We start from the raw sequence: 15515 nt of genomic DNA, 5'->3' as shown, positions 1-15515 counted from the left end.
AAGTAATTTCATGACAGATAAGAAGCCAGCACTACTGAGCAACAATTGTTATTGTAAATTGCAAGCAATAATACTGACATTTTCATAGAACAGGAGCTTATACTAGTGCATATTTATATGGCAAATTTTCTCATGACTGCAGTGGGCCAGGACTGTGCACAGAGTCAGTTATTGTGGTTCAGTGGAGAAACTGAAGTTAAAGTTACTCTTTAAACCAGGATAATTTGCCTGCTTGCAGCTCTCTGTCTTTTGCACATAACTCCTGCAACCACGTTTAAAAAATTTCTGTTACAAGAAAGAGCATCACCTTGGGAAGTTGTCACAAGTTCAAGCTCTTCATAGCTGTTACACATCCTCTTGACAACATCAATTTGCTCTAAGGTCAGACGCACAGCATCCTTGTTCTGAGCGCTGCAAAGAACATACACTGACCAAAACTGAAAGAGACATTGACAAGTAAACTAGATAACTTGTGTTTCAACTTGGAAACTTTCGTTTGCTAATAGTGAAGTTCATGAGCACAAACCAAAATAATTTCCTACAGTTTACAAGGGAGTTGCCACTATAGTTTTCCCCCCCAAAGGAAGAGTTACGATGCAAGGCAAAAGCATCTACTCCAGACATGATTAAATCCTCCTGACACACTCAGCTACTCCACAGTACATGCAGGAAAGCATATGTAAGTTTACTTTAATTTATTTATCATAAAACAAATGCTGCTGTTTTGGTTAAGGGTACCTGGATTATAAAACACAAACTTTTGAAACACAAATGTTATGGAAAAGTGTCTGTGGCTTTTTAGTTTCATTGTTTTTTCTTTTTTAACAGAAAGAGTGAAAACCAAGGCCAGGAGTACTTGTGTGATTGGGAAGGAGGCAAATGTAAAAATATGTTCTCAGACTCACAACCATGGCAGTACATACCTGAGCTCCCACATAACCAGCCTGAAGTTTCACAAGGTTTGTGTGGGTCTTGTTGAGTTCTCTTAAGTTGACGGTACTGAGTCTATTTTGGTAAAATATTCTCAGTCGCAGTACAAAGTCATTGTGGCTAGAATTGAAAACAAATAGGGCTTGTGATAGAAATAAGTTGTTCCCCTTCTAACCCAAACATAATTTCTTCCACTGTTCATAGTTCCTTAGACCATTAGTTGCCAATAATCCTTGCAGTAACATATGCTTAAAAGTCACTCTTCTTTTGCAAACAAGCCTTATTTCTTAATTAGGACAGCAAGAAACTTTTTTTGCTTCTCCTATATTTATAGCTGTTGTGTTTCTCTATCTAGTTTTCTCCCTATTGTTTCTGAAGCAATGGAAGAACTGAAATCAGCCGCCACGCTCCTCAGAAGCAAGTACTTGTCGTAGAATAATCAGTGCTGCCTTTGCTAGAATAATCAGTGTTTGTGTTCCCAGGTCAAAATACACTCATCACAGACATCATTCCTTCAAGTTGTAAGAGTACCCTTTCAAGGTATGATGCCTGCTTTCTAGCTCTGCACAGAAGTCATTGCTAATGAAAGATGTCATTAAATTACACGAAGGAGACAAGGATATTATGTAAAGGGAAACAATAAATAAGTGGCAAAACCTGACCAGAAAATCACAAATGCATTTAGAATAACCTGATCCTATAGTAAGTACCCTCTGAACCAAAACTCCTTCTGGATAAATCACTGCAACAGTAACTGACTGCTATGTGCTAGTAACAGCCTTTGTCTCTCCTGATCCAAACACACTTTGGCATTTCCTCCTCACTTGTCAAGATTCACAAAGAGGGTTTAGTTGAACATATTTTATATACCCATCAATTAAACGTGCATCTTGCATCAGCTCAATAGCTCGCTCTCTCATTGATTTCTCATAGCTGAATGGCACAGTATCAGAGAAGAACATCAACAGCCACAGCAACAACTTTGTTGTATTTCTCTTCATTTCCATTTTCCAGTTTGCTAAAGCAAAGAGATACCACAATTATTCGCTGATGACAATGAAACAGCAAAATTTCCAGTCTGCGGAGGTTGTAGGCTTAATAGTATAGGCAGAGCCGAAATGCCTCTCCTTCTGGTAAGACTGGGGTGAATTCTGCAGGAGGAAAGAAAGAAAGAGAATAATAAACAGAAGGGAAGATAGCAGCAGAAACTGTAAAACAGCTACCTTCTCCCAAAGATTTTAAGGTCTCTGGCTATTGTGTTTTTGCACATATAACCTCCTCCTTAAACTCTGCTGCTGCCACCAGCTGACTGCTGAAGGGAACCAACTCCTCAGTCAGAGCTGGCAAGTTAAGCCTGATGGACTCTGGACTGACATCTCCCAAAAAGCAGCTCCCAAAACAGCATAACAAGATAGTTTTGTCATTACATTAACTGGTTTGTTCTCATTATTTGGGAAACCTCACACTGAAATGAACACTGAAACTGTTTTTGAGAAATTCCAAACATCAGCTTCTTCTGAGTAAACTGTATTGTTAAAACACACAGCATGTCAGAGTATTTTCAGCTATTGAAATCCAACACTTTTCCATACCTTAGCAAGGACAATATGTGCCAAACTTGAAAGGGTCACTTTATTTCCATAAGGAAATGGGTATGACAGCAACGCCAAGCACTCCCTGCTCTTTTTTAATATATAGTACTCAAACATTTGGACAACAGCCTTTCAGGTGTCAGTCAAAAAGCATTTTTACAAACAGATTAGAAATACCTCCTGTTCTCTGTAAAGTAAATATAAGATCTGCTAGAAGGTGAAAATACCTTTTGAGGGAAAAGGTTGGTTGTTCCCCCCCCCGCCCCCGTTCAGAGTTACTGGCAGCATTAACTATAAAGCTGAGGAGCAGTCCCCTCCTTCATTCATTGGAGTGACATCCTAATTAGATGCATGTGCCCTGTGAATTCTTTCAAATCAAAGAAGTTTGGCTAGAGTTCTAATATTGCAGAGCCAATGCTCAAATTTTTCCAAAAGACAACAAAAAAAAAGAAAAATAACATTGACTTTTCATTTGTTTTCCACTATGAGTCAGTAAAGTTTACATTTATAAACTTTCTTCTGGCAGCACAAAAGTTTGTTTTTACTAATAAAGGAAGTTGTTTTTATGTATTCCTTGTCTGCAGAGGTAAAAACAAATAGCAAATATCCAAGATATGATAAAATTACAAGGCAATTCACCTTGCCTGCATGCTGTGCTTCTCTTGTCTTTAAGCAAATTTTCTAAAGCAACAGGAGGTGGACATAAGCCCAGGAAATGGTTTCCTGATATAAAGACAATATTCATATTCATTAATAAAGTCACAGATGTCTCAAGGAAGATCCATAGGTGATGGTGGCATTGGAAGCAAATTCAAGTCACGCTAAGCAGATTACCTACTGATGGCATCCTGTTCTAAACACATTTCTTCCCCTTACTATAACATTTTGATTATAAAAATCAAAGCCAAAATAAAAGTAGGCCTGTAACCAGGATATTGAAAAGCAGCACAGTGAAAATCGTATTATTAAGATTCTCATATTTCCAGCCTATATATTAAACCATTTTCCTGTCACCTGCAATATGCAGAGTGTAAATCAAAGGAAAAGTTAACTGACTTATTTGCCCTGCCTATGCCTGATAAAATGTAAATACGTTTGTAAAGGAATCATATTTAATAAGCCAGTATAAGTTTAATTAAGCTGTGCAATTAAGATGTTTTGAAATAAAAAATAATCTGTTTTGCATGTATTTTATCTCTAAATCAAAATAATTATTAAATTACCTCACAACTTGTGTTTAGAAAGTATGAACTGCTATTCTAAAAAAATCCTTTAACTTTGACAAAAACTTCTAAGGTTCCTCTTTTGAGAAACTGGCTCAGGCCCTTTATGTTTCACAAGATTTGGGAATGCATTAAATTGTGGGACCATCTGGCAGGAAGTACTTTTGAACAGAAGGAACATACAAGCTTATACAAAAGGGAGCCTAGATGGAGAAGCAGGTTTAAAATCAGCCCTGAAGTGGTCTCAGAAAGAAGCTCTAGGACAACTGAATAAACACAGTAGTACGCAGGCACAAATGAAGATCCAATATGAATACAATACCAGAGGAGCTGTAACTCTGGTATAAGAAAATTAATAACCTTTACCCCTTAATGTTTCCTACAAGAAAAACCTGATGTAAGGAATGGCATCTAGAGTATTTGTGAAGTACAGAGGTCTAATGCTACATAGAGGAAAGCACTCTAGAAATAGATTCGTCCTTCAATGATGCTTAACAGTCTATGTTCTCATTCATTAACAAACATAACAGAAGTGATTGACTCCAAGTTTATTCTCATGTGTACAAAACTTAAGAGGTTTTGGCTAGGCCCTTAGGACAATATGATGTAAATTGATTACCATAAGTCTATGCATCTGGCTTTTCTTATGGGAATGGTTTCCTGCAGGCCCAACTACTTCCCCTGTGGTCAGAACAAGGACCAGACCTTCCAAGACTGGGATGATACTCTCAGACTGTCCTTCACCAGAGCACAGTTGACTCCCTGGCAATACTTTAATTTGTCCAGGATTCGTACCATAGCTGATAGCAGAAGCCCTTATTCCTCTCATGTCTTCATGATAACCAAGGGAACCTTCTGTGTTTTTTCCACACTGACTGATTGGAAGGGAGATTTTTCTGCTTTTATTCATTGCCACAGCTTTATATTTGTATATGGGAAAAATTTATTGGGAGGGTCATTTTCTATCAATTTTTTTGTAATACTGCCTTTAGCAGAAAAATATTTGAATTGTAACTGGAAACAACTGTGATGCGTCAATGCTGAATAAGTTGACCTCTGTTACTACTTTTACTCAAAGAAATTGAATAATTATAGATTATGTATTTGGGAAAAAATGAGGTAGGTCACAGATACATGGGCTTACACATTTTATCTAGGTACAGTGAAATCCATGTTCAAAGTATGAGCTCTGTTCTGTGTTGTGCTACTATAACATGGTGTTTGATTTCCTTCTCTTACTTGTTTTCAATAAAATCCTTTTATGCAAGAGGGTACATTCCAAAAAGAAAAGATAAACAGAATCCTACTGGAATCTTGTATGCATTTAAAACTGCAGCGGTTTGCTTACAGTTGATTTATTTTAGTTAACCTCATGCAGAAAATTGGAAGGTACTATGCAGCGGGAATATAAAGTAAACCAGGCCCAACAGCCTGCTACTTCTCTTGCCAAGCTTCCCTTTCCCAGCCCTGGGGTACATAAAGCAAACTGCACCATTAGTCCCCATGGGACAAACCCAGAGGCAGTCTCATGATGCTGCTGCAGGAACTGAAATACATCTCTTCAGTTCTGAATTAGGCACTGCAGCTGAGTCTCCCACAGATCAAAAGTCTGTCCCAAAGAAATATGTGTAACACTACAAGGGACAATGAGCACAAAGAGGAAACTTTCTTCTTACTTTCAGCTCCACTCCAGCTACACAAAACATCACAGGCTTGCAACATACAGACACACACAGTGTGGAAGAGATAAGGAGGGAGGTACGAAATGCAGCTCTATCTCTTCTTCCACATTACACTTCAGAGCCAAAATGTCTCTTTCCATATCTACCTTTGCATCTGTCATTGAGAGCATAACTGCTTTTCATCCCCACCATACCTCTGCACACAGGAGAAGCACAACAATTTTGGGGCATCAAGCTTAGAAAAGCCACCAACCCACAGCTGAAAATAAACAATGACAGTCCCTGGGGAGCTGCAATAGGCACAGAGTGAGTCTTTGCAGACACATGCTACAGAAATAAAGCTTTACTACTTCATACTAGTTAGCTTCTACCATTGGTTTACATTCTCCAAGCTCTTCATGAATAGCTAGGAAGTTACTATCAATAAGACATGAATGCTGAGAAAGCATACATTACACTGAGTGTTCCCATATCAGGGAGGACAGAGCTATAATGAAGCAGGATGGCCATATCTGCCATATAAGGATGCAACAAGGGGGTTTGCACTTTTAAAATAGATACATTTTAATGGAAAGTTTCACAGTAGAAAAGGAAAGATTTTCTGCATGCTTCTGACATTTACCATCTTCGGAAGTATGGGCAAGCTGCCTGGCCCCTCTTCTCCTTTCCAGCAGGCAGGCCAGACGTCAGTGCAGAAGGTTCAGTAAACAGCTGCTATTTAAGTGCAGCAAATCTCAGGAATGGCATTCCTTTCATCCCATTTGAAGTCCTTATTTTCCATCTTATTCTTTACTAAAAAACTTCATGACAGCCCTTACACTAAGACTCGAATTTGTTGAACTATTGTACCCAATGAAATATATAAAGTGCAATAAAATAGAGCTAACAGCTCAAGATAGTAACATATCCTGAAAAATGAAGAAGGTTCATCCCCTTCCCCACCCTGTTCAGTTATGCTGAGAGCTCATGCAGATAATCCTAGTGTAGCTCTGAATTAACTGCCTCAGACCATGGCAGCAGCCTCATTGCAACAGCACAGACAGCACAAGGTGACCAGGACCCTAGGTAAAAACTTCCTTGCTGATTGCTGGCAAAAGCATGGATTCTCCCTATTCCTTAAATAATAATTAAACATAATTAGTAATACATAAATATTAAACATACTTCTAGGAGCAGAACACATGCATCATACTATGAAGTATGCTTTTAAGAAAAGATACCGATCCCTTTGAAATTCACCTTGTCGGCAAGACAGTCTTTCAAATCTTTCTCAATTTTTGCTTGAAATTCCTTTTGCTATCACCAGCCCAGAATCATGTCAGGTTTACATGTTCCCCTGGTTAGAAACCTCCTTAGTGCTGTCCCAATACACAAGTATTACAATTTATAATTTACAACCTGCTATTCCTTCCCTGACTGTGCAAAGGTGCAATGAAGTACCACCAAGCAATGAGAAAACATGGTGCTGTTAAACTTATTGCTTAGAACAGGGATAAAAGGGAATAAATACAGGAATGATTGGAAGGCATTTCAGGGTCTCTAGGGGAGAGAAAGGAACAAGCAGGACAGCTTGTCCCAAACTTCCTGGGAAAGAGGAACCCACTAGGGGCAATTACAGTACTTCCATATATAAAGTCACTCTTAGCTTTCAGCCTTGAATTTAAGTGGATCCTTGGATATTACACATGCTATCCACTGCGCATGTAGACTGCAAGTTTTTCAGATACAATATTACCTCAGTTGGCAAGACTTCTTTACAGCTGAAGTGTGGGAGATTAATTGCTTTCTCCTTTAAAACAATTACATAACACATTTTATTATTACAGATAAAAATGATGTTTTAACTCCAGAAAGATTTCTCATAACTTCCCTTAAGAAAAGGACAATTCCTAATAGGAATTTCTTTCCTATTAGGTTCTCATCCTTTACTTCACCATTGTTTTTTCCTGTCCACAGTTTTTAAGACTTTCTGACAAATTCAAATTGCTGAATCCAGTAATTTTGAAGTAAATAGGAGCTCTGCTAATGCTATGCATTTTTTAATCTAATTACTAATGATGAGGACTATTTTCTCAGAAATCCTAAGTTACTGAAATTCTTTTAACTTGAAGACATATACACTTTATGGCATAATTTCCTAAAGGCAGAACAAACCAGAACAGCATAACAACTACTTCTATAGCACTGTAGCAGACCACATATTATCAGCCAAAACTGTGTCCATCTTAAGAGTGCTGACCTCAGTGGAAGGGCTGGCCATGAGCATTTAATGCAGGGAATCAGCTGGCTTCTTTGTTAATGTGCAGTTTCTTCTTTCTCAGATCTAGTGATCTTGCTTTCCTGGAATGCAAACTAGAACCTGTTGAATAGCACGTACGGACTTGAGCAAAAAACTACTCCACGGTTCCCCTCTGCGAATGTAGTCCCTACTGTAAGGACCACAACAGGTTTCAAAGCTATAGACAGCAGATTATATAAAAGGAATGCTCTTTCTCCTAGTCACCCCATTTGGGCCCCCTGCCCCATGCTCTTGTCCCTTTTTTAACATGTGCTCTTCTCCATACCAAGGTCAGTGCAAGCCATGTCCCCTCCAGCCCCTACTCCTGACAGACTCATTCTTTTTGGCAGGGTTTTGCCCAGTTCCAAAATACGTCTAATATTCTGGAAATGTTTGGATACTCCTTTCAAAAAACAATGCTACAAAATAGTGAGAGAGACAGACAAAAGCCAAAAGGATGAGCATTACTGAGTATTAACAACTGAGTTTAATCATAATGGATGCAGCCTGTGGAAATACTGCTCTCACAGGAGGTAATGAACTTTGCTTCAGCACACGAAAGCCTATTTGAGTACTTATGCTACAGTGGAGTTTACCTGCCTCTCCCTCACAGCTGTTAAAAAGAGAGCATTTTCAAACACACACACCATGGGCACTGCTTTTTTTTTTTGGTTTTTTTTTTTTTGTTGTGTTTTTTTTTTTTTTGGTGTGCCACCCACATTTTTCTAATCTGAAAGAGAGCACTTTGTTTTCTTCTGGTCATGGCATGCAAATGAAAGATTTTGAGGAACAGCAATTACTGGAAACACAATCATCCTTGAAATCCTTCCTCAGATGGGAGTACAGTCTTAGAGAATAAGTTTTTCTTTCATAAACATGCATCGGAAATATACATGCATTGTGAGACCCAAAACTTTAGTGAAACAGCACTTCTACAGAACTGTAAAGGATAGAGAGCAATCAGAAGTTGTTTTTTTTCCACTTTGTGGCAACCATAGAGATTTCCCTCAAATGTCAAAGCACAAATACAGACTTACCTTTTTATCACAAATGCAGACTTTGTAACCACAGTGAAAAAAATCCTTGTATCTCTAATTTAGAAAATGTAAAATTTGTTTGTGGCAGCTCAACATGCAAAATGCTAAAAATAAAAGGTCAAAAAGTTGCCCAAGCATCAGAATTCTGGCAAGCTGGCATCTCAAAGGCAAATTAGTTTCTGCAGGCATTTTTTTGTTTCAAATTCCTCAAACCAAAATACAGATCAGATCTGCAACCTGTATCTCTAGAACTCTGCCAGATCCTGACAAAATTACTCTGAAGGGAACGCTAAGATTTTATAGGTTATTATGTACTCTGTGGCATAGTACAGTATAACTGCTATTCCAGAAATCCACATAATTTGTCATTTCAAAATGCTTAATGAGAAAGTACCAAGCCTTGTTCACACAATAACACCGTTGTGATGCTATAAACACTACTACACATTGTAAATTTGGTCCAAATATTTACTATTTTGCCATCAATATGAAGTCCGTAGCAATTTTCAGAAAGATTTTTAAGCAGGAAGTGTACCTACATGTTCTTCAAGCTGTTTGACTGCTAACAGAAATTACACTTATCTATACATTACCAAATCTCCATTCCATGTATTTGTACAAAAATGCTGTTCTTGGTAGCTACAAGAATTTCCTATAGATTTGCTTTATAAAAGTACCTTCTAGTTTTCATGCAAAATATTCTTTATACTTTGACCGTAAGACTCATTTGCCTTTGAAACTGTTTACATAAAAAAAAGACACATAAGCATATCATCATTCAGAAATCAGTTCTTGAAAATTGAAGGAGTATTACAAGCACTACACAAAATTAAGAACATGGTATATTAGGCACCCCAATTTAAACAACATTTAAAATACAAAACCCACACAGCTTTTTTCCATGCTGACTGAGCAGAGTTGAAAAGTGGAAGTTGACATGAGATTTATAGCTTTTTCTTGTTTATCTAAAGGCTCCTTGGAGCAGGTTACCTTCTTAGGGAAAATGCAGCAGAGTCAAAATCCACATTCCACTGTGCTGGATGCAACAGCTAAAGCTTAGCACCAGGTCCTCCTGACATCAGAGCAGCAATCAAGAAACGTCCTCTATTTCTTTACCTTACATATCACAGGCTTCACACTCAACAGGCATTTGGAGATCACCCCTTTCAGAGATATAAGGTCTGTGAGAGAGCTTTCAGCTCAGCTACCGCCCATCCGGGAAACCAGAAGCCTTGTGCTGTGCAGTGTTCGAAATCTGCCATTTCCTCCCTCTTGTGGCAGGCTGTTTGTGCACCCCATCATGCATCTGCTCACCAACATGTAATGTGTTTAACATTGCTCTGCTTATATTGTTTTAGAAATAGGTGTCCCTCATCATAGAGTAATTTAGGTTGGAAGGGATTTCTGGTGGGATGTCATCTAGTCCAGCCACCTGATCCCAGCTAAGGTAACTTCAAAGTTAGATCAGGTTGATGTCTTCAAGGAAAAAGATTATACAACTTTTCCAGGCCTCTTTTTCAGTGCTTGCTTATTCACATGGTGATTTTTTTTCTTTTCCCCCAAAATAACATTCAACTGGAATCTCCCTTGCTGCAATCTGTGATGGTTGCCTCTCATCCTCTTACTTACCTGCTCTTAGAGTCTCTTAAATTTGAAGTTACAGTAAACACAGATACAGGTATGCACCTTACTGCTGACCTAATTTTGCCACATTGACTATACCTAAGCCAATAAATATCTACCCCTTGTTACTATATCTGCCGGATTTTAATCAGGGCTTACAGTGCCATTGTGTGATATTTGTAAAGGTCAAAATGCTCACAAGTTACAGGTGACCTTTTCAAAGATACTTACGTCTCTGAACCTACTGGGACTTTTCACTCCCTTTGTGGGAGCTGACAGTTTGGAAACAAAGAAATATGTGCAAAAACATGATCCTGCAGTTTCACAAGAAGTAAGGTTTTCTTATCATCATTTTTATTTTACTTCATACTTTGTACAGAAAACCAAAAGAGCACCATGTTTTTGTTTACAATTCCACTGCAGAGAAATGACCAAGTCTTACAATCAAAACTCCCACAGAGCTGTTGCACAAGTCATGTCTTAACTGGAACATAGGTTTGTCATCAATCCTCTAGTTCCCAGTAATTGGAAAACTTAAACAGAAACCCCCACATCACTTAGAATTCTGCTGCACATTGCTAATTTGGTGAACTTCACTTATAAACATTTACCATCAACTCAAGTGGACTAAAGAACCCTAAATGATACAAATTTAGTATCAAGAGAAAAGACAAATATTTTCTTTAGAATATATCCTCTACCTAATCTGAAGCTTGATCCAGGCCAGGTCCATTTTTATGCCTATGACAGGAAACTATCTCCCAAATTTAACTTAAGGCAGCAAATAACAGGCTCAGATTCATTTTCCCACTTGTGGTCTAGTTCTAGCTCATGTTTCCTTGTTGATTTTCAACTTTTCAAATTCTCATCCCCTTTTTCCAAAGTAAGTAATATGGCATAACCATTATCACATGCAATTTGTTTTTCCTATTTTCTCAATTTTCTCTCCTTGCAAAGTCAAGTTTAATCTCTGATCTGATTCCTACCTAAAACTCTATGTTTCCATATGCCTCCAGGAAAACTAAGCTCATCAACTCCTTGTTCAAGAACAATTTCTGCTAAGCCACTAAGCTCCTGCTTGGACTTTTAACAGCTCACCTCTTTGCAGATTCAGAATGTAACTGATTTTTAAAGCTGCTAAAAGCCAAATTCTTCCTTTAGCTCACAGTCAGGTTTCTTCTATCTTTTATTCTAATAGCCCTGGATGAGCCTTAGCAGCTGTTTGTGTATAATAATTCTTATAATGTGGCATTTGTGATGTACGTCCTTCCTGCAGAGTCCATCTGGCAGGACGGTTCTCTTAATAAATATCCTGAAAGCTATCTTTATTGTCCAGAATGTTGTTACACAGCTGTCTCTCCCTGATAATAGCTATTCCTATGTTTATATCATGTTATATTCACCTCAGACATATTTTGGAGCAAGTTGAGAAGCTATAAAACAACTACAGCACTTACACGCAATACCAGCTGCTGTCAGGACCCACAGGATAACATTATGTGTTGGAACTATTTTTCATGCTAGGAAGGCTTGCTCCAGCCACAGAGCAGCTTTACTAATTTCAATACTTACACATCCAAAGCACTAGTGTTTTTACAACCAGCACAGACTAAACCGTAGATTACTACAGCTGGAAAAGTAGGGCTTTGCAAATTCAGATGCCTATCATGGCAACCATTTTTAACTACAATTTGGTTTCTCCATAAAATCCTTATATTCTACCAGCTCATGGCATTGTCTACCCTACATAATAGCACTCCAGCATTTGGCATGGATGTAGTTTTCTGTGGGAATCAGCTTTAAAACCACATATAGGGAAATGGCTTAGGGACAAGCCACATTAACATAGTATTATAAATGCTGCTTATCAAGTATCCGAACTTGGTATCTTACGTGCACGTAAAGATTGCAATCTCCAAAACTGTCAACTTGGCATTTCTTGAGCACAGGCGTCAGTGTTTTAATTAGAAACTGTTAGAACATGTTAGGAAGAGGAAATCCCATATATCAAGATTTCTGTTTGCATAAAAATAGCAATATGGGCAGTCTTAACTATTGAAAATTAAATTCCATCTGTTTCTTCTACTGATCTCAGTATTAGTTTCAGGTCCTAAAATGGATTGAGTTCACACTTGGAGGGGGTGGTGATGGGAGGTTTGTTGCTTGTTTTGATCTGTTTAAATCAGCATGGTTGCAACATATTTCTCAGATAAGACTTTGCGTATCTAAGGTTGGGAAATCAAAGAGGTTACGAACCAAGTCAGTAAAAATCTTTTTTCCCATGTTACTCTGTCTTGTGGGTGGCTGAAACTGCCACAGTTTCACAACTCTAGTTTGACCAGCATCTGTGAAAACAGTTCAGATGATGGCATATAATCTCAGGATATGTACATACAGAACCACATCAGTTGACACCAATGACCAAATGCAAAACAGGAAGGAGTATGAAGATGAACGTTTCTCTTCATAGATGCCATTTTATTTTCCCATGTTCTGAAGAGAGAAAAGGCTTCATGAAGCACATCAAAATGTCACAAAAGCTTTGTAGTCACTAAGAAGGAAGCTATAGCTGAATGTTTCCTACAGTTGAAAGCAAATAGTGCAATAATGAAAGCAGATACCTTGCAGGATGAACACAAATGAGTACTACACTGACACCCATCAATGACTCTTGTCAACAACTTTTTATACAAATACCAAAGTTGTTGTAGGTTCTCCTCGCTCAATACTCTACTTCCACAGAATTAATTTCTGTAATGTGTTGGAAAGAAAGATGGAGGAAGCAGAAAAAAAAGTTGAAATAAGCTTATCTATTCATTTAAATTATGCTTATTTTAAAATACTAGTAATATTTACAAGTGCTAATGCCCAAATAGCGAAGCAAACCAAACAAAGCGTCTGGTCTCCCTGCTTGCTGTTTGTTTAGCTATACATTTGTTCTACAAAGGTACTAGGTATCCAGTTTAATGCTTTTGATTCAAGAAAGGTGAAAGTTCTTGCCACAAGGTGGCAGGAGCTTCCCAATTAAAATCATACTTAATCTGTGATCTAATGACAGATTGCTAATTGTCAGGACTATAGACAATTTCTGTGAACCAGGATGCAAACTAGCTTGCTTCAGATGGGTGGGTTTTTTTGGTTTTGGGGTTTTTTTGCCCCATAACGAGAAAATAAAAATAAAAATATTTTTTAAAAGCAACAGAAGAGATCACAAAAGCAGTTGTTGTTGCCAACTCAGTTCAGGAATTATAACTAAAAAGGCTTCCAGAAACAGTTTTAAAAGAAAAAAAAGTACTTAGAAAAATTGTTTTCTCACTCTGGATTGATTCCTATATAAGCACTCTTTCCTGTTTAAAAGCAGAATTCTCAAAGCTCTATTTCTGCCACTTCCCACTCCAATTTTTCAGCAAGAGCAAAGCCATTCATATCTATTTAAAGTAGCAGCTGCCCTTGTGACATTAGACACCCACAGCCATGCAGTGCAGCAAGCTCCACTGAATGCCGTGTTTCCTGCTCAGCACAGGTTTCTGAGAAGAGCCAATCCTTTTGGTATCAATGAGAAAACCCAATTTAGAGCAAGTCTACTTAGTCAGCTTCATTTCTGCCACTTAATATCAGGTTGTTTTTTTTCTTTGAGTTTCAAATACTTTGCTTTGAGTTTCAAAGACTTTGCTTTGAGTTTTGGGGGATGCCTAAAAGTCATCATCATTGTCTCTGATCTGCAGATGATGTCCAGGTAATCCTTGACCCACACCTGCGTCCTCCTTATTCCTTCCTTTCCTTCCTTCACTGGAGCTCATGCCCTGAAATATAGCAGATACACTGTTTTTGGAGATGTTTTACCCCTGCACTCAGAGCTGACAGCTCTGCTGGTATAAGTTTAAGTATAGACCTAGCCTAAATCTTTCAGTGATGTAAACTGACCAACGTTCATGAACCCAGCATTGCAAATTAGATTTCTGTGCCTTGGCCCATGTAATATTTCCATTTTTACTGATTTTTTTTTTTTTTTAAACTTGTGTTTACTCTCAGGACTATTCCGGGGAAATGGAAGATCATACAGCTCAGGAAGGACAGGAGTGTTTCATCCACTGAAGTCACTCACACTGTGCTATCAGTAGCAAGAAAGTTACTAGGTGTGACTGCCCTGGTTTTGGCTGGGATAGAGTTAATTTTCTTCCTAGTAGCTGGTATAGTGCTGTGTTTTGGATTTTAGTATGAGAATAATATTGATAACATGCTGATGTTTTGGCTGTTGCTAAGCGGTGTTTGCACTACTCAAGGACTTTTTCAGCTTCCCATGCTCTGCCAGGTGCACAAGAAAATGGGAGGGGGCACAGCCAGGATAGTTGATCCAAACTGACCAAAGGGCTATTCCATACCATATGACGTCATGCCCAGTGTATAAACTGGGGGGAGTTGGCCGGGGGTTAGCGGTCCAGAACATCTGCAATACATTGATGACATTATTGTGTGGGGCAATACAGCAGAAGTTGGTTTTGAGAAAGAGAAGAAAATAGTCCAAATCCTCCTGAAAGCCGGTTTTGCCATAAAACAAAGTCAAGGGACCTGCACAGGAGATCCAGTTTTTAGGAATAAAATGGCAAGATGGACATCGTCAGATCCCAATTGATGTGATTAACAAAATAACAGCCATGTCTCCACCAACTAGCAAAAAAGAAACACAAGCTTTCTTGGGCATTGTGGGTTTTTGGAGAATGCATATTCCAAATTACAGTCTGATCGTAAGCCCTCTCTACCAAGTAACCCAGAAGAAGAACGATTTCAAATGGGGCCCTGAGCAACGACAAGCCTTTGAACAAATTAAAGGGGAGATAGTTCATGCAGTAGCCCTTGGGCCAGTCCAGGCAGGGCAAGACATAAAAAATGTGCTCTACACTGCAGCCAGGGAGAGTGGCCCTACCTGGAGCCTCCGGCAGAAAGCACCAGGGGAGACTCAAGGTTGACCCTGAGGGTTTTGGAGTCAGGGATACAGAGGATTCAAGGCCCACTATACTCCAACTGAAAGAGAGATATTGGCAGCATATGAAGGGGTTCAAGCTGCTTCAGAAGTGGTTGGTACTGAAGTACAGCTCCTCCTGGCACCCCGACTGCCGGTGCTGGGCTGGATGTTCAAAGGGAGGGTCCCC

At 38.7% G+C, this 15515-nt stretch overlaps 1 protein-coding gene across 11 annotated transcripts in view; it reads right to left on the bottom strand.

The window, feature by feature from the left end:
* LOC140657052 (dipeptidase 2-like) overlaps positions 1–15515 on the bottom strand; it is a 53651-nt gene that overhangs the window by 8641 nt on the left and 29495 nt on the right. For 3 of the 11 annotated variants that reach the window (XR_012044199.1, XM_072873521.1, XM_072873531.1), the window contains exons 1-4: positions 9733–9897; positions 1801–1948; positions 924–1050; positions 308–437 (exon numbers count right to left, since the gene is read on the bottom strand). Coding sequence is in view for 10 of the 11 variants with exons in the window: in XM_072873521.1 (XP_072729622.1) it covers positions 308–437; positions 924–1050; positions 1801–1937 (394 nt within the window). In the remaining variant the exon portion in view is untranslated. Of the gene's footprint in view, positions 1–307; positions 438–923; positions 1051–1800; positions 2277–7666; positions 7833–9732; positions 9963–15515 lie in introns of those variants that run through there. The other 8 variants (XM_072873522.1, XM_072873526.1, XM_072873523.1 and 5 more) reach the window with 8 other exon arrangements.

This window comes from Ciconia boyciana, chromosome 9, assembly GCF_034638445.1.
Source record: "Ciconia boyciana chromosome 9, ASM3463844v1, whole genome shotgun sequence".
In the NCBI taxonomy this organism is placed as follows: domain Eukaryota; kingdom Metazoa; phylum Chordata; class Aves; order Ciconiiformes; family Ciconiidae; genus Ciconia; species Ciconia boyciana.
The sequence above is the reverse complement of the archived record's forward strand: the minus strand, read 5'-3'. Positions and strand labels throughout refer to the sequence as shown.